Source organism: Eptesicus fuscus, chromosome 4, assembly GCF_027574615.1.
Source record: "Eptesicus fuscus isolate TK198812 chromosome 4, DD_ASM_mEF_20220401, whole genome shotgun sequence".
In the NCBI taxonomy this organism is placed as follows: Eukaryota; Metazoa; Chordata; class Mammalia; order Chiroptera; family Vespertilionidae; genus Eptesicus; species Eptesicus fuscus.
Genome location: NC_072476.1, coordinates 48,857 through 73,407, shown reverse-complemented (window position 1 = coordinate 73,407; position 24,551 = coordinate 48,857). Strand labels below are relative to the sequence as shown.

General features: G+C 45.8%; 1 protein-coding gene across 1 annotated transcript in view; it reads right to left on the bottom strand.

The window, feature by feature from the left end:
* The window catches only part of VPS35L (VPS35 endosomal protein sorting factor like), a 142,790-nt gene extending 120,847 nt beyond the window's left edge, over positions 1 to 21,943 (bottom strand). The window contains exons 1-5 of the mRNA XM_008160012.3: positions 21,913 to 21,943; positions 17,071 to 17,170; positions 5,712 to 5,876; positions 2,513 to 2,635; positions 774 to 798 (exon numbers count right to left, since the gene is read on the bottom strand). Of these exons, the coding sequence (XP_008158234.1) occupies positions 774 to 798; positions 2,513 to 2,635; positions 5,712 to 5,876; positions 17,071 to 17,170; positions 21,913 to 21,929 (430 nt within the window). The 5' untranslated portion in view covers positions 21,930 to 21,943. The remainder of the gene's footprint in view (positions 1 to 773; positions 799 to 2,512; positions 2,636 to 5,711; positions 5,877 to 17,070; positions 17,171 to 21,912) is intronic.
* Between the last annotated feature and the right edge of the window lie 2,608 nt (positions 21,944 to 24,551).

Sequence of the window (24,551 nt, the reverse complement as noted above, 5' to 3'; positions counted from 1 at the left end):
GTAACATCCGAGTCCCTGTTGCTCACATTCTCTCCACAGGAGATATCAGCAATCTTTTTTGTTTTTCCAAACTGCTGGATATACAATGCTATGATTTACTTCTTTATGGTTTGGGGTCCAAGTTATGTCAATAACAAAGGTGCTTGACTCTCCTGATTCCCAATGTGCTGTCTCAACCTGCAGAGAATGGGGGAGAGCTTCAGCTGCCACTGGCAGTTTACACATAACACAAGGCCAAGCTCACCCGCACCCCGAGGACCACCATCTGTCAATCGCTTCAGAATCACCGGGAGCTTCAAAAAAGAAATCCTGGACCCGTTCCTCAGGATTAGGTCAACAACACAGTGGGACCAGCAGCCTGTGATGTCTGAAGCCTTGGATGACCATGCTGCACAGCTGGCTTGAGAACCCTGGGCCGGAGCTTCCGACCACATGTCTCAGCAGAGGAAACTGAGACGTGCTGTATCAGTGACCAGCGGCCAGTGCGTCTGAATGCGGGTTCCTTTAAACCAGCGAATCTGCATTTTACACGGGAGAGACTACTGTTCTCTAACCCTGAAAGCAAGCAGTGGGCCCATATCTTACTCCATGGTCTTCTCTTCCATTCATCATCTAAATATGAATTTCAATTCTACTAAGTCTATATGTAATCTAGGAAATAATAGCTTCAGTTGAATTAATCGTCAGAATTGGATAACAAACTTTTTTCTTTTGTGAAATTATATTCAAGTTAATGAGAGAATCTCATCAGAATAATAACAACAAAAACTCACCTTTTTCAGAGCCCATAAACAGATTCTGCAGAGGCAAAAAAAAAATTGTTAATAATTTCTAAAACGTACTGGGTTGTATGACACACACACACACAAACACACCTGTAAACTACTTAAATTAGTACTCAAGTAACACTAAGACAACTTAAGACCCATCATTTTCCAACAAATTCATTTATTTGTTTAAATGAAAATTAGAAATATTTACTAAGAAGGTGAAAATACACCTAAGTAGAAACTACTGGAGACTGTAATTTCTACTCAATTCAGGTCTCTCTCTCGAAGTAAGGAACAAATAGCAAAATTTTGAGGGCATTGGAGTCACGTGACAGCACTTAGCCTACTTGACATCAGGGTCCACAACCTCGGCACTGATAACATTCGGGGCTGAAATATTCTGTTGTGGGAGCCCCGTGCACTGTGGGATGTTCAGCAGCACCCCTGGTCTCCACCTACTCAATGCCAATTGCACCCTCACGGTTGTGACAACAAGGTCTCTAGACAATGCAGCATGTCCTCTGGGGGATAATATTCCTCCCAAATGTGAACCAATGCTCTAAGTGAATGCACATCTATATATATAAAAGCCCAAGCGACTGTTGCAACCAAAACAACTGAGTGGATGACTGAACAGGCTGCGTGAGGTGACCAGGCCGGCAGAGGGCCGACCAAACGACTGAGCAGCAGGCTGTGTGGAGCGATGAGGCCAGCAGGCAGGACAGTGAGGGGTGACCAGGTCAGCAGAGGGGGACAGTGAGGGGTGACCAGGTTGGCAGGGGGAGGATGGGGGCAGTTGGAGGCGACCAGGCCCGCGAGGGAGCAGTTAGGGGTGATCAGGCAGGCAGGCAGGCAGGTGAGCAGGTAGGAGCCAGTGGTCCCGGATTGTGAGAGGAATCCCAGATTGGAGAGGGTGCAGGCTGGACTGAGGGGACCCCCGCACCCCGCGTGCACGAATTTCTTGCACCGGGCCTCTAGTAGAAAATAAGAAAAATAATTTAACAGTCCAAAAGTTCTCCTTGCCATTCTGCTCAACAAGAACATGCCCTGAGAGAGATGAGGGGACAGCACCATCCTAGTGTCCTACCAAGGTCTCGCTTTCCTCCCTGCTCACAGCTGAAGTTTTGGTGGGCAAAATGTCACATTTCCCAGCTTCCCTTGCAATCTGCACACAGCCTGTAGCTACCTTCCAGATAAATTAACTGGATGTGTTGAGGGGGACTCCTGGAAGTCTCTAAATGCGAGAGGGTACATCCTACTTTCCCCTTTCTTCCTTCTAACAACTTGAACAAGAGGTGACACAGCCCTAGCCGGTTTGGCTCAGTGGATAGAGCGTTGGCCTGCAGACTAAAGGGTCCCAGGTTTGATTCCAGTCAAGACATATACCTTGGTTGTAGACATATACCCAGTAGGGAGTGTGCAGGAGGCAGCTGATGGATGTTTCTCTCTCATCAATGTTTCTAACTCTCTCTCCCTCTCCCTTCCTCTCTGTAAAAAAATCAATAAAATATATTAAAAAAAAAAAAAAAAGAGGTGATAATGAGCCCATAACCTGCGGGATCAGATCTGGGTAGATGGCGTCAGATTGAGAAGAACTGTAGGATCCCCAGCTGGTGGTGTAGAATTGTTTGGTGCGGGGCGGGGGGAGGGGGAACCCACACACTGAAATTGGGTGGAAACTCATAACAAAAAGAAATTACTACTACATTGAGGGAGACCCTGGGGCCAGTCACAGCACTCACGATGGACAGCTTCTCCGTGGTCGTGTACCGGGCAAGGATTTCTCCTCGTTTGCTGGTCCAAGGCTCAAAATCCAATCCTACAATGGAGTTCTGGTCTCTATCACCTTTCTTCCTGGAGCTGTCCTAAGGAAAGACAAGTCAGCCTCTTCAATGCCAACATAATTTTATTCTAAAAATTAAAAAGTATTAGCAAACACACTGACTAAGCATGGTATTGTATAACTAAAATTTGTTAAGAGAACTTAAATATTGTCACAAAAAAGGTTAAATAGTGAGGTGCTGGATGTGTTAAATAATCTGATGGGGATCCTTTCACAATGTATATGCACATCAGTCATCACGTTGTATACTTCCAATAACTTATAATTTTGTCAATTATATCTTTTTTTTTTTTAAGTGTAAGAAGGCAGCCCTGGCCAGTGGAGCTCAATGGTTAGAGTGTCGGCCCATACACTGAAGGCAATGGCATGTACCTGAGTGGCAAGTTCAATCCCTAGCCCCAGTCAGGGCATGTGCAGGAGGTCACCAATCAATGTGTCCCTCTCTCATGGATGGTCCTTTCCCTCTCTCTCTCTCTTTCTCCCCCTCTTCCACTCTCTCTAAAAATCAATGGAAAAAAATTTGAAAGGCAACCAGTACCTCACTGTAGAATAAAATACTTCTACCAAAAGGTTTGCTATGATAAAAAAAAAAATTAGGGCAATTCACCAAAAATGGCCAATAAACATATCAAAATATGCTAAAACTCATTAAGAATCAAGAAAAGGCCTTGGCTGTTGATTAAGAATCAAGAAAAGGCCTTGGCAGTTGCTCAGTGGTAAGAACTTTGGCGTGAGCACCAAAGAGTCTTCGGTTCCATTCCAGTCCTCGACCTGGTTGGGGCTTGGGCATGGCTTGTGCGGGAGGCAACTGGTGGATCTCTGTCACTCTCTTTTTCTCTCTCTCTCCCCCTTCCTCCCTTTCACTGTCTCTGAAGAGCAATGGAAAACATCCTCAGATGAGGATTACCAAAAAATAAAAGGATCAAGAAAAGGCAAACTGAACTAGATAATTTTCAACAATCAGAATGGCAAAGAGTTAACATGACTAACAATATTCAGGTCGGCAAGGGTGCAAAGAGATAGAGACTCTGAAATACCGCTGGTGGGAGTACACACTGGTAAAGCCCTTCTGGGGAACAATGTGACAATAGCCATCAAACCGTAACTACATATTGCCTTAAATCAGTAATGAACTTCTAGGAAGCTATCCTGCAGACCCCCTGCATGCCTGCATGTATGCACAACGCATATACATGTTCAAAGACCAAGGCACCTCCATCTGTACCAGTAAACACCAGAAACCGTCTGTGTATGTCAGAAGGGGAATGAAGAATTAAACTGTGTAATACCCATTCTTTAGAATATAATGCAACCATTCAAAATAAGAAGGATGTTCTAGAAGTACTAACATAGAAAGTTCTCCAAGACATCATGTCATGTTAAAAATCCCATCCTATATAATAAAGAGGTAATATGCAAATTTACCATCACTCCAACACACAAGATGGCTGCCACCATGTGGACACACAGATGGCTGGCACAAGATGGCGGCAGGAGAGGGCAGTTGTGGACAATCAGGCCAGCAGGGGAGGGCAGTTGGGAGGGACCAGGCCTGAAAGGGAGGGCAAGTGGGGGTGACCAGGCCTGCAGGGGAGGGCAGTTGTGGGGAACCAGGCCTGCAGGGAAGGGCAGTTGGGGGGGACCAGCCCTGCAGGGGAGGGCAGTTGGAGGAAACGAGGCCTTCAGGGAAGGGCAGTTGGGGGGCAACCAGGACTGGAGGGGAGGGCAGTTGGGGGGAACCAGACTTGCAGGGGAGGGCAGTTGGGGGTGACCAGGCCAGCAGGGGAGGGCAGTTAGATGTAACCAGGCCAGCAGGGGAGGGCAGTTGGGAGTGACCAGGCCTACAGGGGAGGGCAGTTGGGAGGAACAAGATCTGCAGGGAGGACAGTTAGGGATGACCAGGCTGGCAGGCAGAAGCAGTTAGGGGCAATCAGGCAGGCAGGAAGGCGAGTGGTTGGGAGCCAGCAGTCCTGGATTGTGAGAGGGATGTCCGACTGACTGTTTAGGCCTGATCCCATCTAAATGGGTAGTCGGACATCCTCGAGGGGTCCCAGATTGAAGAGGGTGCAGGCTGGGCTGAGGGACACACACCCCCATGCAAGTATTTCCTGTACCGGGCCTCTAGTAATGTATAAAATACAAATTACGTTTTAAAAAAAGTAAATAAATGTATGAATGCCAGCATAGAATGAAGGCTAAGAGTGTGGACTCTGCAATCGGACTGGCCAGTTGGAATTCCAGCTCAGATGTGACATAGCATTTCTATTCCTCTGCGTGGGCCTCTATAAGTAGGGATTATAAGACCTCCCTCTTGAGGTGATGAGAACTAAACTTAGAATGCACTTAGAAAGGCCTGCCATACAGGAAGGTGATACTGTTACTGTTGCTATCCTATATAATAAAGTAATATGCAAATTGACCCTCACTTCATCATGCCATCACAAGATGGATGCACCCACAGTGGAGGCAGGGTTCCCGTAACACAAGATGGCTGCGCCCACAGCAGAGGCAGGGTTCCCATAACAAGCCATAATGAGCTGTGATGAGCGATTAGTAGGGACCTGAGGCTACATGGCACCGGGCCAGGGTGGCAGACCTGAGGCTATGCCCCCACCTGGTGGGGCTTGACAGGGGACCTCAGGCTGTGCCCCCTACCTGGCGGGGATTGACAGGGGACCTCAAGCCGTGCCCCACACCCCAGCACCGGGCCGAGGGACCTGAGGCTATGCCAATCTATTCCAACATTCGTAGTTCCCTAACATTTTAATTGTTTGACTTTTTATATGAAAAACTAATTGAATTAACTACATAATTACATAAGGATAAATTTTCCAAAAAGAATTATAAAAATAGTAAAATGAAAATGAAGAAAGCATTTTAAAATGCTTTTAAAAAGAAAGGAAAATCTTCAGGATCTGCGACAGCCTCTCACCTTCAGGGCCACCTGCTATACAAGCTGCACTCTGTGCATGTCTGGATTCTGTGAATTGTTACAACCAGAAAGCACCCATGCAATTTAAAAAGAAAACCATGAAAACCTCATTCCTGTACCCACAGGCCCAACCACCAGCAAGATGACTGCCTGCAGGATACGGTACCTTGACAGCTGCCGTGGCCACAGGGTCAGCATTGGCTGCAAACACAGAGAGGGGGTCGGTTCCATCCAGCACACTGCTTAGTGGGTCCACCACGGAGCTGGAGGACGAGGATGTGGAAGAGGTGCTTCCCTTCCGGCTCACCTTCTTATTCTTGGACTCCGTGACCTGTGGGAACAACCATGGTGGTGAGATGGAATCTCCTCCAACTCTTCCCCTGAAACACTTGAAAGGGATTTCCCTCCTTCCCATAGTTGACAATTTCTTTGCCTCAGGTGTGGGGAACGGGCTGTAAGCTGACACGGTCCTTGCACCTGTAGGGGCTAGCAAGGCTGGCACCTACCCGCACAGATTTCCCAGGCCTGTTTGGATGGCAACTAATCAGTATAACGAGAGCAGCCCCTGCCTCCAGAGCTTTCCCAGGGTTTGTTTATACGACTGCTACCTGTAGGATAAGAGCTACTTTCATGGCTTACCAAGAAATATGTATCCAACTAGTGAGATTTATTATAACAAGAAACCTGTCCTTCAACTTATCCCTCCAGTAGTGATTTTAGAGAAACAAAGAATGTTTTCCTTGTGAGTGATTCCCTGCTTAGTGTCTTATGTATAAAAAGCACTGTATTACTAATAAAAGTTGCCAGAGCTTCTCGAGAGCTGTGGACCTCCCGAATCCCGCTGTCCTGTCTTTCTTTCTCTTCTCAAATCCCACCTCCCTACCTCAGCCCGGTTCAATCGTCAGGCTGGACCTGACAAATTGGCGCCCGACCAGGGACCTGAGGACTTGGGAAGCAGAAGGTGAGGATCTCCTCCAGATAAAGAGTGCACTCGATAAGGTAAGGAGGAGCATTTTTTTTGATAGTCGGGAGTAAAGCATGGGACAGTTAGAATCTAGAGAAAATGCCCATTATGGGCAAATGTTAAAGTCTATGCTCAACAGTAAAGTAACTAAAGTTAATGACAAGCAAGTAAAAAAATTTTTTAAATTCATTCAGGATGCATTTTCCTATGGAATTTGATACAGGATTGTTTAGATCCCAGGCATGAACATAATCAACCATCTCTTAAGCCAGGAAAGAAAGAGAAGCAGTGTACTAGCACAAAAAAGGGGTCTAAAAAAGATGATGATACAGGTGTTGTTCAGGCAAAAGAGGAGGAAGATTATTTTTCTGCTGGAACTGAAGAGGGTAGTGATATGGAGGATGTGTTAGAACAATTTTTAAAAGGATTAAAGCGTCTTGGCAAGAAAAAGAGAAGCCACGGGGCCGTTCCCGCCGCTCTCTGCTGCCCTGTGCAGCGCCAGTTCCACTCTCCCCTCTCCAGATGGCTTTGCAGGAGGCACGAAAGGCTGGTGAGGATTTGGGCATTCAAGCCTTCCCCGTTATGGAACGGGTGAACCCTAACACGGGACAGCGTGAGCGTACTTATGACCCGCTTCCTTTTAAAACCCTGAAGGAGTTAAAAACAGCCTGTGCTCAGTATGGGCCCACTTCTCCTTATACTTTAACCATCTTGGAAACTATAGCCTCAGAGGCTCTCCCACCTAATGATTGGAGAGCTATTGCCAAGGCTTGTTTATCAGGAGGAGATTATCTCTTGTGGAAATCAGAATATGATGAAAAGGCTAAGGAGCGAGCTGCTCATAATCGAGCTGCACAAGTTAATATTTCTTATGAAATGCTGGTAGGAGAAGGAGCCTATGCTGATACCCATAATCAAATTCAATACCCCCTGGAAGCTTATGGACAAATTAATAGAGCTAGGATCAGAGCCTGGAAAAAGCTTCCCACCTCTGGTCAGAAAACAGAGGAGCTCTCAAAGATTATTCAAGGGCCAGATGGAAAGTATCAGGATTTTGTCTCTCGGCTGTTACTGGCTGTTGGCCGAGTAGTGGTGGATAGAGAAGCTGGCATGTTAATAGTCAAACAGTTGGCGTATGAAAATGCTAACACTGCCTGTCAAGCTGCATTACGGCCCTATCAAAGAAAGGGGGCTCTCTCAGATTATATCCGTATTTGTACAGATATTAGTCCCTCATATATGCAAGGAGTCGCTATTGCAGCCGCATTAAAGGGAACCACCATTGAAGGAATTCTTCAGCAACAGTTCAGCACAGGGAAAAGTCAAACACACAGGTGTTTCACTTGTGGAGGAACAGGACACATGGCAAAACAGTGTCCCTCTAATAAAGTGTCTTATGTATGAAAAGCACTGTATTACTAATAAAAGTTGCCAGAGCTTCTCGAGAGCTGTGGACCTCCCGAATCCCACTGTCGTGTCTTTCTTTCTCTTCTCAAATCCCACCTCCCTACCTCAGCCCAGTTCAATCGTCAGGCTGGACCTGACACTAAGGGTCTCTTATTTTGTGACAAACTGACATGACTCTGAACCCCAGTCACAGAAGGAAAGGAGGAACTCAAGGTCAGGAAGGAAGAGAGAGCGCCCTTATAGTTAGAAGGTGGTGATGTAACACTCTCGTAGGGCCTTCAAGTCAGAGTGCAGTCCTTGAACAAGCAACAGCCACATCATCTGGAAGCTTACAGAAGATGCAAGATCTCAAGCCCCACTAGAACTACTGCATGAGAATTTGCATGTTACAGCAAAGGTAGGGTGATGACCAGGGCACGCAAGCTCCCAGGGTCATCGCACTCTGAGGACAGTGTCCATGCTCAGCCCCGCTATCCCATCACTGCAAGTAGTGACTGCCAACACCCTCCTTTCTGGAGAACTCCTCCCAATGCTGGGCCTGGTTTTCAGTATGAAGGGCAGATGAAGGTGTTGGGTATGGAGCCATGTTTGTGTTCCACGGGCCCCCATCCCTCCCCAGCTGCAGATGATTGGCCCAGGGAAACCTCTGAGCCAAAAGGATCCAACCAGACTCTGCTAAAAAGAGAGAGCAACATCCAGGAGGGCTAGTTAGGCTCCACTCCATTTTATTTTTTAAATCTTTATTGAAAGTATATGTATGTCCCGTTATTTCCCCGCACTGACCTCTTCTACCCGCCCCAGCCCCTGCCCTAGGCCTTCACTACCCTACTGTCTGTGTCCATGGGTTGTGCATAGATGCATACAAGTTCTTTGGCTGACCTCTTCCCATCCATCCACCCTCCCCCACCTTCCCTCTGAGGTTCCCCAGTCTATTCCATGCTGCTACGTCTCTGAATCTATTTTGTTCATTAGATTCCATATGACTGAGATCATGTGACACTCGGCTTTCTCTGACTGACTGATTTCACTTAGCATAATACTCTCCAAGTCCCTCATGCTGTCTCAAAGGGTAAGAGATGCCTCCTTTTTACAGCGGCAGAGTATTCCATGGTGTAAATGTGCCACAGCTTTTTATCCACTCATCTACTGATGGGCACTTGGGCTGTTTCCAGATCTTAGCTATTGTAAATTGTGCTGCTATGAACACAGGGATGCATACATTCTTTCTGATTGGTGTTTCTGATTTCTTGAGATACATTCTCAAAAGTGGGATCACTGGGTCAAATGGCAGTTTCATTTTTAATTTCTTGAGGAAACTCCACAATGGTTTAGACACTGGCTATACCAGTCTGCATTCCTACCAGCAATGTACTAGGGTCCCTTTTCTCCACATCATCACCAACACTTGTCTATTTGTTAATGACATCATTCTGACAGGTGTGAAACCTCAGTGTCATTTTGATTTGCGTATCTCAGATGGTTAGTGACTTTAAGCATTTTTTTCATGTCTCTTGACCATCTGTATGTCCAGTTTGGAGAAGAGTCTATTTAGTTCATTTGCCCATTTTAAAGTTGGATTGTTTGTCTTCCTTTTGTTAAGCTGTGTAAGTTCCATGTATATTTTAGAAATAACCCCTTATTAAATGTATCATTATCAAATACTAGAGGCCTGGTGCACGAAATTTGTTCATGGGGGGAGGAGGAGGATCCCTCAGCCCGGCCTGCACCCTCTCACAACCTGGGACCCCTCGGAGGATGTCGGACTTCCAGTTTAGGCTCCATCCCACTAAACCAGCAGTCGGACATTCCTCTTGCAATCTGGGACTGCTGGTTCCTAACCGCTCGCCTGCCTGCCTGCCTACCTGATCGCCCCTAACCACTCTGCCTGCCTGTCTGATGCCCCTAACCACTCTGCCTGCCTGCCTGATGCTCCTAACTGCTCGTCTGCCTGAGCGCCTCTAACCACTCGCCTGCCTGATCACCCCTAGCTGCTCATCTGCCTGCCTGATTGCTCCTAACAACCTTTTCCTGCCTGCCTCATCACCTCTAACCACCCGCCTGCCTGCCTCATCGCCCCTAACCACTCACCTGCCTGCCTCATTACCCCTAACTGCTCACCTGCCTGCCTCATCACCCTTAACCACTCTGCCTGCCTGCCTGATGACCCAACTGCCTCTGCTCGGCCCCCGCCACCGCGGCTTCATCCGGAAGGACATCCAGAATGACATCCGGAAAGTCATTCAGCTGTCTGGTCTAATTAGCATATTATGCTTTTATTATTACAGACTAGAGGCCCAGTGCATTCATTCATGCACTGGTGGAGTCCCTCAGCCTGGCCTGCTCCCTCTCACAATTTGGGATTCCCTCAGGAGATGTAGCAGTGTGCAAAGCAGCAGGTGGCAGGGGAGGAGCCCCAGCCGGGGCTGGGCACTGTGCTGCTCCCCCTCATCACAGCCCTCCTGACACAGCTGGCTGTGACCCTGGCTTCTGGCTGAGTGGCACTCCTGCTGTGGGAGCACAATGCTGCCCCCTGCTGGTCAGTGTGCATCATAGCAACTGTTCGACCAGTCGTTTGATCAACTGGTCGAAACAGTCACTTAAGCTTTTATATATAGATGTTTCACCATGCAATGGACTCTCGTTATTTCGTTAATGGATTTTTTTTTTAATATATTTTATTGATTTTTTACAGAGAGTAAGGGAGAGAGATAGAGAGTCAGAAACATCGATGAGAGAGAAACATCGATGAGAGAGAAACATCGATCAGCTGCCTCCTGCACACCCCCCACTGGGAATGTGCCCGCAACCAAGGTACATGTCCTTGACCGGACTCGAACCCGGGTCCCTTCAGTCCACAGGCCAATGCTCTATCCACGGAGCCAAACCGGTCAGGGGTCGCTGATGGATTCTTTGCTGTGCAAAACTTTTACTTTTGATGTAGTCCCATTTGTTTATTTTCTCCTTAGTTTCCTTTGCCCTAAGAGATATATCAGTAAACATATTGCTATGAGCAATGTCTGAGATTTTGCTGCCTATGCTTCTTTCTAGCATTTTAATGGTTTCATGACTTACAGTAAAGACCTTTATCCATTTTGAGTTTATTCTTGTGAATGGTGTAAGCTGATGGTCTAGTTTCATTTTTTTGTATGTACCTTTCCAGTTTTCCCAGCACCATTTATAGAAGAGACTGTCCTTACTCCAGTGTATGCTCTTGCTTCCTTTGTCAAATATTGAGCATATTGGCTTGGGTCAATTTCTGGGTTCTCTGTTCTGTTTCATTTGTCTATATGTCTGTTCTTGTGCCAGTATCAGGCAGTTTTGAACGCAGTGACTTTTTATTGTAGCTTAACTAGAGGCCTGATGCATGAAATTCATGCAAAAGTAAGCCTTCCTTACCCTGGCTGCCGGCACCGGCTTCCTTATGGCACCTGAGACCCAGGCTTCCCTCCAGCCACCGGAAGGCACCCGGCACCTGGGCTTCCCTCGCAGCCCTGGCGTCATCCGGAAGGACAGCCAGTCTAATTAGCATATTATGCTTTTATTATTATAGACTAGAGGCCCAGTGCACAAAATTCGTGCACGGGGGTGGGGGGGGGGTGTCCCTCAGCGCAGCCTGCACCCTCTCCAATCTGGGACCCTTTGAGGGATGTCCGACTACCCGTTTAGGCCCAATCCCGGTGGAATCGGGCTTGAATGGGCAGTTGGACATCCCTCTCACAATCCAGAAGTGTTGGCCCCAAACTGCTTGCCGGCCTGCCTTCCTGATTGCCCCTAACCACTTCTGCCTGCCAGCCTGATCACCCACTAACCATTGCCCTGCCAGCCTGATTGATGCCTAACTGCTTCCCTTCCAGTCTGTTTGCCCCTAACTGCCGACCCCTACAGGCCTGGTCACCCCTAACTGCCCTCCTCTGCAGGCCTGGTCCCCCACAACTGCTCTTCAATGCAGGCTTGATTGCCCCCAACTGCCCTCCCTTGCAGGCCTGGTCCCTCCCAACTGTCCTCCCCTGCTGGCCTTATCACCCACAACTGCCCTCCCCTGCTGGGCATCTTGTGGTGGCCATCTTCTGTCCACATGGGGGCAGCCATCTTGTGTGTTGGAGTGATGGTCAATCTGCATATTACTCTTTTATTAGATAGGATAGAGGCCTGATGCATGGGTGGGGGCCAGCTGGTTTGCCCTGGAGGGTGTCCCTTGGGGCGTGGGGCGGCCTGGGTGAGGGGCCTATGGTGGTTTGCAGGCTGGCCATACCCCCCAGCGACCCAAGCGGAGGCCCTGGTATCTGAGATTTATTTATCTTCTACAATTGAAATTTTGTAGCCTGGAGTGGGGGCCTAGGCCGGCCAGGGTGTGCGGAAAGCTTGGCTTCCTCCATTGCCGGGGCAACCCTAGCCTCCTGCTCACTCCAGCTCTGTGGCTGCCACCATTTTTGTTGGGATTTATTTATCTTCTATAATTGAAACTTTGCAGCCTTGAGTGGAGGCCTGGGCCTGCCAAGGTGTGTGGAAACTTGGCTTCCTCCATCACCAGGGAAACCCAAGCCTCCCTCCTGCTCACTCCATGGCCACAGCCATCTTGGTTGGGGTTCATTTGCATATTCACTCCTGAATAGGTGGGCGTGGCTGGTGGGCATGGTTTGTGGGTATAGGAGAGTGGTGGTTAATTTGCATATTACTATTTTATTAGATAGGATATTTGGTATTGAGATCCCTGCAACTTTGTTTCTCTTTATCAGGATTGCTGTGGCTATTCGGGGTCTTTTTTTTTCATTCCATAAACATTTTTGGAGTTTCTTTTAGATCTGTGAAATATTCCATTGGTATTTTAATAGGAATTGCATTGAATCTATAGATTGCTTTGGGTAGTATGGACATTTTAATGATGTTGATTCTACCAAATCCATGAACACAGTATATTCTTCCACTTGTTTATATCTCCCTCTATCTCTTTTCAATGTCTTGTAGTTTTCTGAGTACAAATTTTTTACCTCCTTGGTTAAGTTTATTCCTAAGCATCTTAATTTTTTTGGTGCAATGGTAAATTTTTTTTCAGTTTCTCTTTCTGAGAGCTCATTATTGGTGTATAAAAATGCCATAGATTTTGGGGTGTTAATGTTCTATATTGCTACATTGCCAAATTAATTTATTAAATCTAGTAGTTTTTTCATTGGAGTCTTTCAGGTTTCTATGTATGATACCATGTCATCTGCTAATAATAAGTTTTATTTCCTCTTTTCCAATTGGATGGCTTTTACTTTTTCTTCTTCTCTGATCACTATGGCTAGGACTTCTAGTACTATGCTGAATAAGAGTGGTGAAAGTGAGCATCCATGTCTTGTTCTTGTTCTCAGGGGAATGGTTTTAGTTTTTGCCCACTGAGTATGATGTAGTCTGTAGGTTTGTCACATATGGCTTTTATTATGTTGAGGTATGATCCCCTACTCCCACTTTACTGAGAGTTTTTATCAAGAAAAGGTGTTGAATTTTGTCGAATGCATTTTCTGCATTGATCAATATGATCATGTGATTTTTTGTATTGCAATCTGTTTATGTGATATACAACATTTATTGATTTGAGAATACTGTACCAGCCTTGCAGCCCCAAGTGGAATAAATCCACTTAAGTCATGGTGTATAATCTTTTAATGTATTGCTGGATGAGTTGATAATATTTTGTTGAGGATTTTAGCATCTATGTCCATCAGGGATATTGGCCTGTAATTCTCTTTCTTTGTAGTTCCTTTATCTGGTTTTGGAATTAGGGTAATGCTGGCCTCATAGAAAGAGCTTGGAAGTGTCCCTCTTAGTTTTTCAATAGTTTGAGGAGGATCAGTGTTAGTTCTTCTATGAAGGTTTGGTAAAACTGTTTTACCAAACCAACTGGACCATGGCTCTTGTTTCCTGGAAGTTTTTTCATTACTGCTTCAATTTCATCAGTAGTTATCATCCTATTCAGGTTTTCTGATTCTTCCTGAGTTTTGGAAGATTATATTTTTCTGTATGTCCATTTCATCCAGATCGTCCAGTTTGTTGGAATATAGTCATTCATAGTATTTTTCTTACAATTCTTTGTATTCCTGTGATGTCAACTGTTACTTTTCCTCTTTCATTTCTGAATTTATTTGGGTCCTCGCTTTGTTTTTTTATCAGTCCGGCTAAAGGTTTATCAATCGTGTTTATCTTTTCAAAGAACCAGTTCTTGGTTTTATTGATCTTTGTATTGTTTCTTTGGTCCCTATATCATTTATTTTCACTCTGGTCTTCATTATTTCTTTCCTAGTACTTACTCTGGGCTTTTCTTATTGTTCTCTTTCTAATTCTTTAAGTTTTAGTGATAGACAACTTACTACAAGTTTTTCTTGTGTTTTTTTTGTTTATTTTGTTTTTAGGTAGGACTGTAGTGCTATGAACTTCCCTCTCAGGACTGCTTTTATTGTGTCCCATAGATTTTGGATTGTTGTGTGTACATTTTCATTAGTTTCCAGGACGTTTTTAATTTCTTCTTTGATCTTTGGTAACCCATTCATTGTTTAATAACATGCCATTTAACTTCCATATGTTTGGTTTTATTGTAGTTGATTTATAGTTTTATGCCTTTGTCATCTGAGTAGATGCCTGATATGATTTCAATCTTCTTGAACTTGTAGAAACCCTGAGTCCTAACATGTGGTCTATCTTTGAAAATGTCCCATGTGCACTTGAGAAGAGTCTTTATTCTGTATCTTTGGGGTGAAATATTCTGAAAATGCCAATTCTAACTGATCTAGTGTGTTAAGATCACTGTTTCCTTGTTGATTTTTTTGGCTAGATGATCTTTCCAGTGATGTCTGTGGGGTATTAAAGTCCCCTACTATGATTGTATCACTGTTGATCTCTCACTTGATATCCTCCAGAAGTTTTTTTTTAATATATCTGGATACCCCTGTATTGGGTGCATATATCTTTACCAGAGTTACAGCCTCTTGTTCTATCAATCCATTTAGTATTATGAAGTGGCGCTCCTTATCTCTTGTTATGGCCTTCACTTTGAACTCTATTTTGTCAGATATTAGTATTGCTACTACTCCAGCTTTTTTTTTCCATTTCCATTTGCCTGGAAAATTTTTCTCCATCCTTTCACTTTCAGTCTGTGTGAGTCCTTTGTTCTGACATAGGTCTCTTGTACACAGCATATATAAGGGTCATCTTTTCTTATCCATTCAGCTACCCTATGTCTTTTGATAGAACTTAAGCCATTTACATTTAAGGTTATTATTGATAGGTACTTGTTTATTGTCATTCTTATTCATTTTTAAAATATATTTTATTTATTTTAGAGAGGGAGGGAGAGGGAGAGAAAGATAGAAACATCAATGATGAGAGAGAATCAGTGATCAGCAGCCTCCTGCATGCCCACAACTGGGGATGGAGCCCAAAACCTGGGCAAGTGCCCTTGATCAGATTTGAACCCAGGACCCTTCAGTCTGTAGGCTGACGCTCTATCAACTAAACCAAACCGACTAGGGCTGCCATTCTTATTCTTTATGCCTATGTTCTATTTCTTCTTTTTACAGCAGTCCCTTTAGCATTTCTTGTATTGCTGTCTTGGTGGTATTAAAAACTCTTTTAACCTCCTCTTTTTCCTGTGACATTCTTTATTTCACCGAGATTTCTTTTAAATATATTGATTTCAGAGAGGAAGGGAGAAGATAGAAACATCAATGATAAGGAAGAATCATTGACTGGCTGCCTCCTGCAACCTTCCCCCCACTGCGGATCGAGCCCACAACCGAGGCATGTACCCTTGACCAGAATCGAACCTGGAACCCTTCAATCCACAGGCTGATGCTCTTTCCACTGAGCCAGACTGGCTAGGTATCACCTTTGATTTTGAATGACAGCCTTGCTGAATATAGTCTTGGGGTCAGTCCCTTGGTTTTCATTTTGTTATATATTTCATTACATTCCCTTCTGGCCTGAAGTGTTCCTATGAAGAATTCAAGTGACATGCTAATGGGAGCTCCCTTGTAGGTAACTTTCTGTCTCTCTCTTGCAGCCTTTAAGATTCCTTCTTTGTCTTTAATGTTTGCCATTTTAATTAATGTGTGCCTAGTTGTGGGCCTTTTGGGTTTGTCTTGGCTGAGACTCTGGTTCCTGAATTTGAGTGACCTTTTCCTTTGCCAGGTTAGGAAAAATTTTCTGCCATTATTTCTCCAAACAGGTTCTCTATTCCTTGTTTTGATTCTTCTTCTTCTGGCATCCCCATTTACCATCACAACAAAAAAATTAAGATACTTAGGAATAAACTTAACCAAGAAGGTAAAAGACTTACACTCGGAAAACTAGAGGACATTGAAAAAAAGGTAGAGGAAGATATAAAAAAGTGGAAGAATATACCATGTTCATGGATTGGGAATCAATGTCATTAAAAAGTCCATACTACCAAATGCAATCTATAGATTCAATGTAATCCCTATTAAAATATCAATGACACATTTCACAGAGCAAACACTCCAAAAATTTATATGGAATTAAAAAAGACTCCGAATAGCTGCAACAATGTTGAGAAAGAAAGAGAAATTTGGAGGAATCACAATACCAGATATCAAGTTATACTACAAAGTCACTGTAATCAAAACAGCTGGTACTGGCACAAGAATAGGCATACAGATCAATGCAACAAAACAGAGACTCCAGAAATAAGTCAGTCAGAGAAAGACAAGTATAACATAATCTCACTCATATGTGGATTCTAATGAACAAAATTAAACTAATGAACAAAATAGATCCAGAGGCATAGAAGCATGGAAAGACTGATGAATCTCAGAGGGAAGGTGGGGGTGAGAAGAGATCAAAGAACTTGTATGTATATATGCATAACCCATGGACACAGACAATAGTGTGGTGAAGGCCTGGGGCAGGCAGTGGGAGTGGGTTAGAAGGAGTCAAGGGAGGGGGGGAGTGGACATATGTAATAATTTCAACAATAAAGACTTAATTTTAAAAAAATGATGGTGGGTGAGGTCAATACCACAAAAATATGGGCAGGGAAGAAACTGAATGATATAAGCATATAAAAGAAGCAACTGCTGTCAAGACAGTAAAGACCCAGGAATACTGCCTGTAATTTTATGGAACAGGGATATCATTTAGGGAGGCCTTTGACAAAACTTACAGTTATGGGTTTCAGTGGATGATAGTCTCCAAACTCCAATGGCACAGTCTCCAGACGGCATGTTGCAAATTCAGCCTTATAGTTCCTATTCCTGGAGTGCCTGGTAAAGAGCAAAACCCAGAAGCCAATTAGGTGATGGAAATATATAACATTACAAAAATTTGTTGTTGAGCCTTTCTCAATAATGAGGTAGTTTATAGAAGATCAAGCAGAAATGCTAAATGAAAAAAAAATTTAATCAATTTGAAAGTAAAGGAGCTACTAAGGCTTATAAGACTTGCCAGGCCAGACACCAAGGGAAGTTCACCAAGGGGAAGCCAGCTTCCGCAGGGCACTTGTTTATTCTTGACATGGATGAGAGGCTGGAACCAGAAAAAGAGATAATCTCTCCAGTCCTGTAAGGTTTCCTTAAAGCCCTTTTTGGAAAGGGGCTTTAAGGAAACCTTACAGGACTGGAAAGATCATCTAGGGTTTGGGGCTATGGAGACAGCCAGGGCTTGAAGGAAGAGTTTATGAAAAGAAGGAAGTCCAGAGAACAGAGAAATCCTGGTTTCCCCACAAAGTATTTGCCAGTTAAGTTATGTAGAACAAAAGAGAGAAGCCAAGCAGAAAGTAGGTGAAGAGCAGAGTTTTCATCAGTCTTGTGAGGGCTTAACAAGTTGAGATAACAATATAAGGGGAGAGAGTATCTACACTGAAACAAGAAAAAAACAAAGGCAGGAAGTACATATAAGAGTGTAAAAGACATAGAGACATGAAGAAAAGGTCTAACCCAAATACAATTAGAACCCAAAGAAGAAGAGAGAATGGGCAGAAGCAGTTTTTAAGAGATAAGGCTGACATTTTTCTCAAACTAAAGAAAGACATCAAACTACAGATTCAAGAAACACCTGGTCCGCAAGTGAGCCTCAAAAACAGAACAAAACAACCATACTTCCAGTCTTCATGGTAAGAGAAAGGGACATCCTTATCACTGCCACGAAGGTGGGAGAGGCTCCCGCTACCTCTGCTGCGCTTGCCAGATGTGAACCCAGCTTCTGGCTGAGTGGCACTCCCAATGTGGGAGTGCACTGACCACCAGGGGGCAGCTCCTGCAGTGAACGTCTGCCCCCTGGTAGTCAGTACGTGTCATAAGGACCAGTTGTTCCACTGTTCGGTTGATTTGCATATTAGCCTTTTATTATATAGGATGTCACCCCAATAAATTGAATTAAAAAAAATAATAAGAAAATCCCAATTATAAATAAGTCAGAATAACAGCCATCATGAAGTTTTTAAAACAGAATTACACTTGTTCTCCTTTCAGATCACCCTGAGCTTTATCAACAGAATGAGCAGAAATGTTATCTGGCCTGAAATTCAGCTGCAGATATGTTTTAATCCCTATAATAATTAACAAGTCAATCAACAGCTGAGAAAAGCACTACCTCTATGCAACAGTATAATAATAGTTCTCATGTACTAGATGATTACTGAATACCAAGAACCTAGGCCAACTTTTTAACCTCCATTTCCTCATGTAATCAACCCTAGGAGATAGGTGCTATGGAAGAAAAAGGGGCCACATACTAAACTTGACAAGCTCAAAGGAAACTACACGGTGGCCTTAAAAACTCAGAGAAACAGAAGTAACAGTATAGGATGGTCTAAACAACAACAACAAAATCCTAACTAAAAGCCAGTCATGGCAGGTATTCACATGCTAGGCCTGCAGCTTCCTGACAAAGATAAATCTTTACCTGTCCTTTTGCAACTAAAATAACATACCTTTGGAATGTCAGAGTAATGATGTTTGTTTTGTTCCAGACCCCTCAGGGCACAACCTCCCCACCAGAGCAAGAGACCACAGAAGCCCTCATTGTTATCTTGTTCCCTGCATACCATCTCTATTTGCTATAAATGTTAATTAACTATCCTGTACCCACCAAGTAAAAGCAGTATGCATCTCTCCGTTTTATTCTGCTGTCCCCTGCCCCATTAATCTACCACCAATGAATTTCACGTAACCTTCCTTACATCTCCTCCTTTGATTCTAATGCGCAAAATACACTGTGCCAGTTTCTGAAGCATTTTCTCAGTCTGTTGAGATTTTGCTTCCCAGCAATTGTTGTAAGGTTGGTTCAAATAAGCTCATAAAAATTCTCCAAGGGTTTGGGTGTTTCTTATGTCAACAGTGCTATGATGATGCCCATTTTTCAGAGATGCTGAAACTTGTTAGTGTTGGTAACTTGTCAGATGACATCAGCAAGTGAGAGAGATATGCAAACCAAGGTAGTCCAACTCTCGAATTCAATAATTCGATAGATCACCTATTAGTTGTCTTCAGAACCTGAAAAAATTAAGCAACTGTCTACCTTTTAAAGGACTAAGCTTTGATATAAATGTATGTATTTACATATATATTTTAAGTTTGAGGGGAGAAAAGTCTTCGGAAAATAAATTAGAGGACTTCTGGGAAAATAAATTATGAATTCATGTCAAACTGCTTATTTTTATTTTTTTCTATCACTTCTTCCATTATTTCCTAAAATTTACTTTCTGCTCCTCAGTATTTCCTGCAGTTTGAGACATTACAGTATTTTCTTCAATGCCTGGGTCTTTAGTAAGGCGAACAGCGACCTCTAAGTGAGTATTTTCACAAAAAAACTTTCCCTTTTCCTGCTAACAGAGCTGCTCAGCAGACATCCACCCATAATCCCAGGCCCCAGAGACGCAAAAGGCTCCTCCGGTTCCTTGTCAGTTGCCACAGAAAAAAAAGCCAACATCTCACACCTCCACTCCTGCTGGCTCTAGCCCAAGGCTACTCCAAGTGTGGTCCCTGGATCCCTAGGAAGGGCATCACCTGGGGAGCGTTGAACTACCGACCTACAGAATCAGGAACTGCATTTTAACAAAATCCCCAGGAGACGTATATGCATTAAAGGTAGACAACTCCCTATTTTTGAATTATTTACATCTGAGTATATGATATGTAGAAATTCTGCTACCAGTTACCAAGTTTACCTCCTTATACTGGAGATGCCAAAATCCACTAAATACTTTTGTCAGCTATTTTAATTTACTAATTACAATCTGGCCACATAATTTTGTTCTCCCACAATCCCAACCTTCCTTCACCACCAGTAAAATTTTTAAATGATGTAAAAATTCGGATTCCAATGGGTGGCGATTTTGAGGGTGCTGTTACAAGGGAGTAAACAGGAAATGTTATGTGCATCGTTTTTTAAAAGTTTGTGAAAAGAGGGATTCTGGGGAGACCCATGACAACACAGCTGGACTTGGGGAGCCCACAACCCAGCAATTTCCAAATGAGTAAGGTCCCAGGCTCTGAGCTGGAAAACTTCAGCACTCCTGCTGAGTGAGGCTCTATGACTAAGTGAACAGGCTCATCCTTCTGCTTTAATTTCCTCATCTGAAAATGGGGGTTGTTCTGAGAGTTAAATGAGATCGTGTCAGGCACAAAATAAAGGCTTGATATACGTCAAAAACAATGACAGACCCCAGATGCTAAGAGGCTAATGGCTCCTCTCGTAATTTTAAAATGAAAACAGTAAAGATAAAAACATACTGAGAGGTAGAAATGAAAACAGCAGCTTCCTACATTTTTCTGATGACAACATTCCAGATAACCAAGGCCAGATGTTTCTCCTGTTTTCTGTGCTTCAGCCTTAATAATTCCCTAAAAGCTGCTTGGCATGACCAGGTCAAAGAAAACTCGGGGCTAGAAGCTCAGTGGCGTCTCATCCTGCTTTAGTGTGCCCAAGCTTTGGGAGGAAGACAGTCAGCTAGGTGAAAGGAATACAGGGAAGGCAGCTGTGAAACAAGCAGGAAACCAGAAGGTCGTACAGGCAGACCTCCTTTTACTGTGCTTCACAGATGGCGCTTTCTCTTCTACAAACTGAAGGCAAGATACTCCACTTACCACAGTGGTCTGGAACCCAACCACCAAAATCTCCAAGGCATCTGATTATTTCTAAGGTCTAGGGCTGTATAGTGTATATTTTTTCATTTGTTCACTCGATGTGAACATCATTTGGAAAGAACAATCAGAAAAGTATCGCCCTTTTTGAAACATGCGGGAGAGCGCAATCCCCAAATATTTCCACTATCACCATCACAACTTGCTCGCGTTCTCCACACACTCAGAGCACCCACTGGGGCCTGAGTGGCTCCCATCACTCCAGCCACGAAAGCCCCGCTAAGCCTGGAGCCTTCGCAGATGCCACTCCCTCCTACTAATGAGCTCCTACACACGCTGCAAAACCCAGTTTTAGACTCTGCCTCTCGGGAACCATCCCTGAGCCCGCCCCGGGGGGGCATCCAAATGCCTTCTTTGGACATCCTTCTATTCTGTGAATCGTTCTCGTGGAACTGTCAGCTCCCTGCGAGCAGAACAGTCTAAGAGCTCTGCTCCCAGTGCCCGGCGCAGGGCCCGCACAGAGGAGGACGAACGGCGGCGTTTTACGGATGAGAAAACCAAGACTCCGCGAGAGGAACTGAGGAACTCTGGGAGCAAACAGGTCTCCCGGGCTGTCCAGCCTCAGAGCTGAGTCCGTCGTTCTTTGCCTCCAGCGCCCCTAGAACCCACACCAACTCGACTAGGAAAGCGGAAGCCGGGACCTGGGTTTTCTCAGGGGTCGGGGAGCTTAGCGCGGAGAGAACCCAGACCCATCCCGCGGGCTGCAAGGAGCTTGTCTGGGTCCAGACGGCCGGGCGGAGGGGGCCCCGCCAGCACCCGACAGAGGAGCGGCTCGCACACAGCACGCTCGCTGGGGCACGCACAGCCGCGGGACCCACACAGCCAAGCACAACCCTCCCGTAGCTCAGGGGGAAAGCACTCACCAGGGAAAGGCCGCCATCTTCCCAGTCACAGGACCGCCTCTTCCGGGGCGGTAGGCTCTGTGCTCCCTGCCAGGCCCCGCCCCCGCCCCCGCCCCACCCACCGCCCTGCGCCACGCCCCAGTCACGCCCCCTCCGTGATACGCGACAGACCACGCCCACCCTGCGCCCCGCCCCCAGTCGCGTCACGCCCCTTGCGTCACTCACTGTCCCCAGCGTCGCGCCTCCAAGGGGATTGCAGTCAGGCGGCACTCTGCCTCTCGGGCTGCGACCTCCCAGCGCCGGGCGGGTAGGCCCCCAGTTGGGTCTCGCTGGGGAGGGAGGGCCTCCCGCCTCGCGCGCCGGGGCGCTGATCTCTGGCGTCCTGACTGTGAGGCTGGGAAGTGCAAGCGCCGGTTCCCTGGCTCCAGGATTGGGAGGGGGAGGCGCCCTCCCTCTGGAGGGCCAGTCCCTAGTCAGGAGGTCCAGCCTCTCCCTAGACAGGCCCGCTCCCCAGAGGGGCGATAACTCAGGAGTGAGGAGAGCCCCCGGCCTTGAAAATGGGCCCCTCCTTAGGGAGGGGGGCTCCCCCAAAGCAAAGCGGAGGGCCCTCCCTCTGTAGAGTGGATTTCCTCCCGAGAGGGCTCGCTTCTTAGTGAGGATTAGGGAGTCCCCCCTAAAGAAGGGCTCCCTCCCTAGAGAGGCGCTGGCCTTCTAGAGAAGTGCTCCCCACTAGAAAACACAGAGAGCCCATTCCCTAGAGAAAAGACCCCCTTAGACTGGGGCTCACTCCCTGGAAGGGCGGAGGGAGTCCACCTCTCTGAAGAGTGGGTTTCTCCCTACACCAAGCATGTCAGACTCCAAGGCTAACAGGAGCCAAATAAGCAAGTGTAAGTGTATGTGGGCTGCAAAAAAACAAAAGCTTCAATTTTCATAGAAACATAGGTTTATTTCGATAGAGACATGCTGAATACAAAGGGCTGAAATAAATGAGTCATTGTTAACATAAAATAATGAGACATTTTAATAAAAGTTAATATTTTTTCTTGAACATTAACTTACCAGACACTGAATAGCTACACGAATTAATAAATGTGACGCAAATAAACCTATTTTTCTTGTTCTGCAAAAGTGAAATATTTCCTGTTGCGCACACCAAACAGGTCAATCCAAGACTAATGATGTGGCAATTGGCTGCTAAAATATTTGCTGCTGGTATTAGTGGAGAGAAATGGTGCACCTGTCTGTAAGGCGCATAAGGGAAATAAATGCAACACGATTATAGTCAGCAGTCATTAGCGAATGTTGTAGTTTGTTATTAATAACTAGAGGCCCAGTGCATGAAATTCGTGCACGGGGTGTGTGTGTGTGTGTGTGTGTGTGGTGTCCCTCAGCCCAGCCTGCACCCTCTCCAATCTGGGACATCCCTTTCACAATCCAGGACTGCTGGCTCCCAACCACTCGACTGCCTGCCTGCCTGCCTGATTGCCCCTAACCGCTTCTGCCTGCCAGCCTGATCACCTCCTAACCACTCCTCTGCCAGCCTGATCGATGCCTAACTGCTCCCCTGCCAGACCAATTGCCCCTAACTGCCCTCCCCTGCTGGCCTGGTCACCACTAACTGCCCTCTCCTGCTGGCCCAGTCACCCTTAACTGCCCTCCCTTGCCAGCCTGGTTGCCCCCAACTGCCCTCCCCTGCTGACCCGGTCACCCCTAAATGCCCTCTCTTGCTAGCCTGGTCGCCCCTAACTGCCCTCCCCTGCCAGCCTGGTTGCCCCCAACTGCCCTCCCCTGCTGGCCCGGTCACTCCTAAATGCCCTCTCTTGCCAGCCTGGTCGCCCCTAACTGCCCTCCCCTGCCAGCCTGATCACCCCAAACTGCCCTTCCCTGCAGGCCTGGTCACCCCCAACTGCCCTCCCCTGCTGGCCATCTGTGGTGGCCATCTTGTGACCACATGGGGGCAGCCATCTTTGACCATATGGGGGCAGCCATCTTTGTGTTGGAGTGATGGTCAATTTGCATATTAGGCTTTTATTATATAAGATTATGTATAACAGGATGTTATAAAAATTAAGTTACAAACTTTTTTAGTAAAATGTTTCTTACATACCGTTATATTGGCTGGGCTGTGAAAATATTCGTTGTGTGCTGCATGTAGCCCGTGGGCTATGAGTTTGACATGCTTGCCATAGAGAGTGGCAAGGAGCCTCCTCCCTAGAAAGAAGCTCCCTATATCAAGAAGTGGAGTGGCCCCATTTACTAGGGATCCCTGAGCTCCCCTTGCTGGGAGCTCCCTCCACCCTCCTCTCTAAGGGGAGCTCTTCTCTAAGGAGGGGAGCTTCTCTATGACAGGAGGCTCCCCCGTCCTCTATGGAGGAGGCCCTTCTGTGGAAATAGAGCCATTAGAAGGGAGAGCTTGTTCAATGGGCCCATCGGTACAGACCTCTACAACAAGAGGAAAGGCTCTCCCATCCAGGATTTGTCACACTTCTGCTACACACTCAGCACAGAGACTGACAGCTAGGACCAGGGCTGAGACACATGTCACACCAGCGCCACTGTGACAGAGTGCCCCAGAACTTCCAGCAGGACTAAACAGTGCACCCCGAGGGCACAAATGCTGCAGATATGAGCTAATGTTTCAAATCCAGAATCTCAGGTCC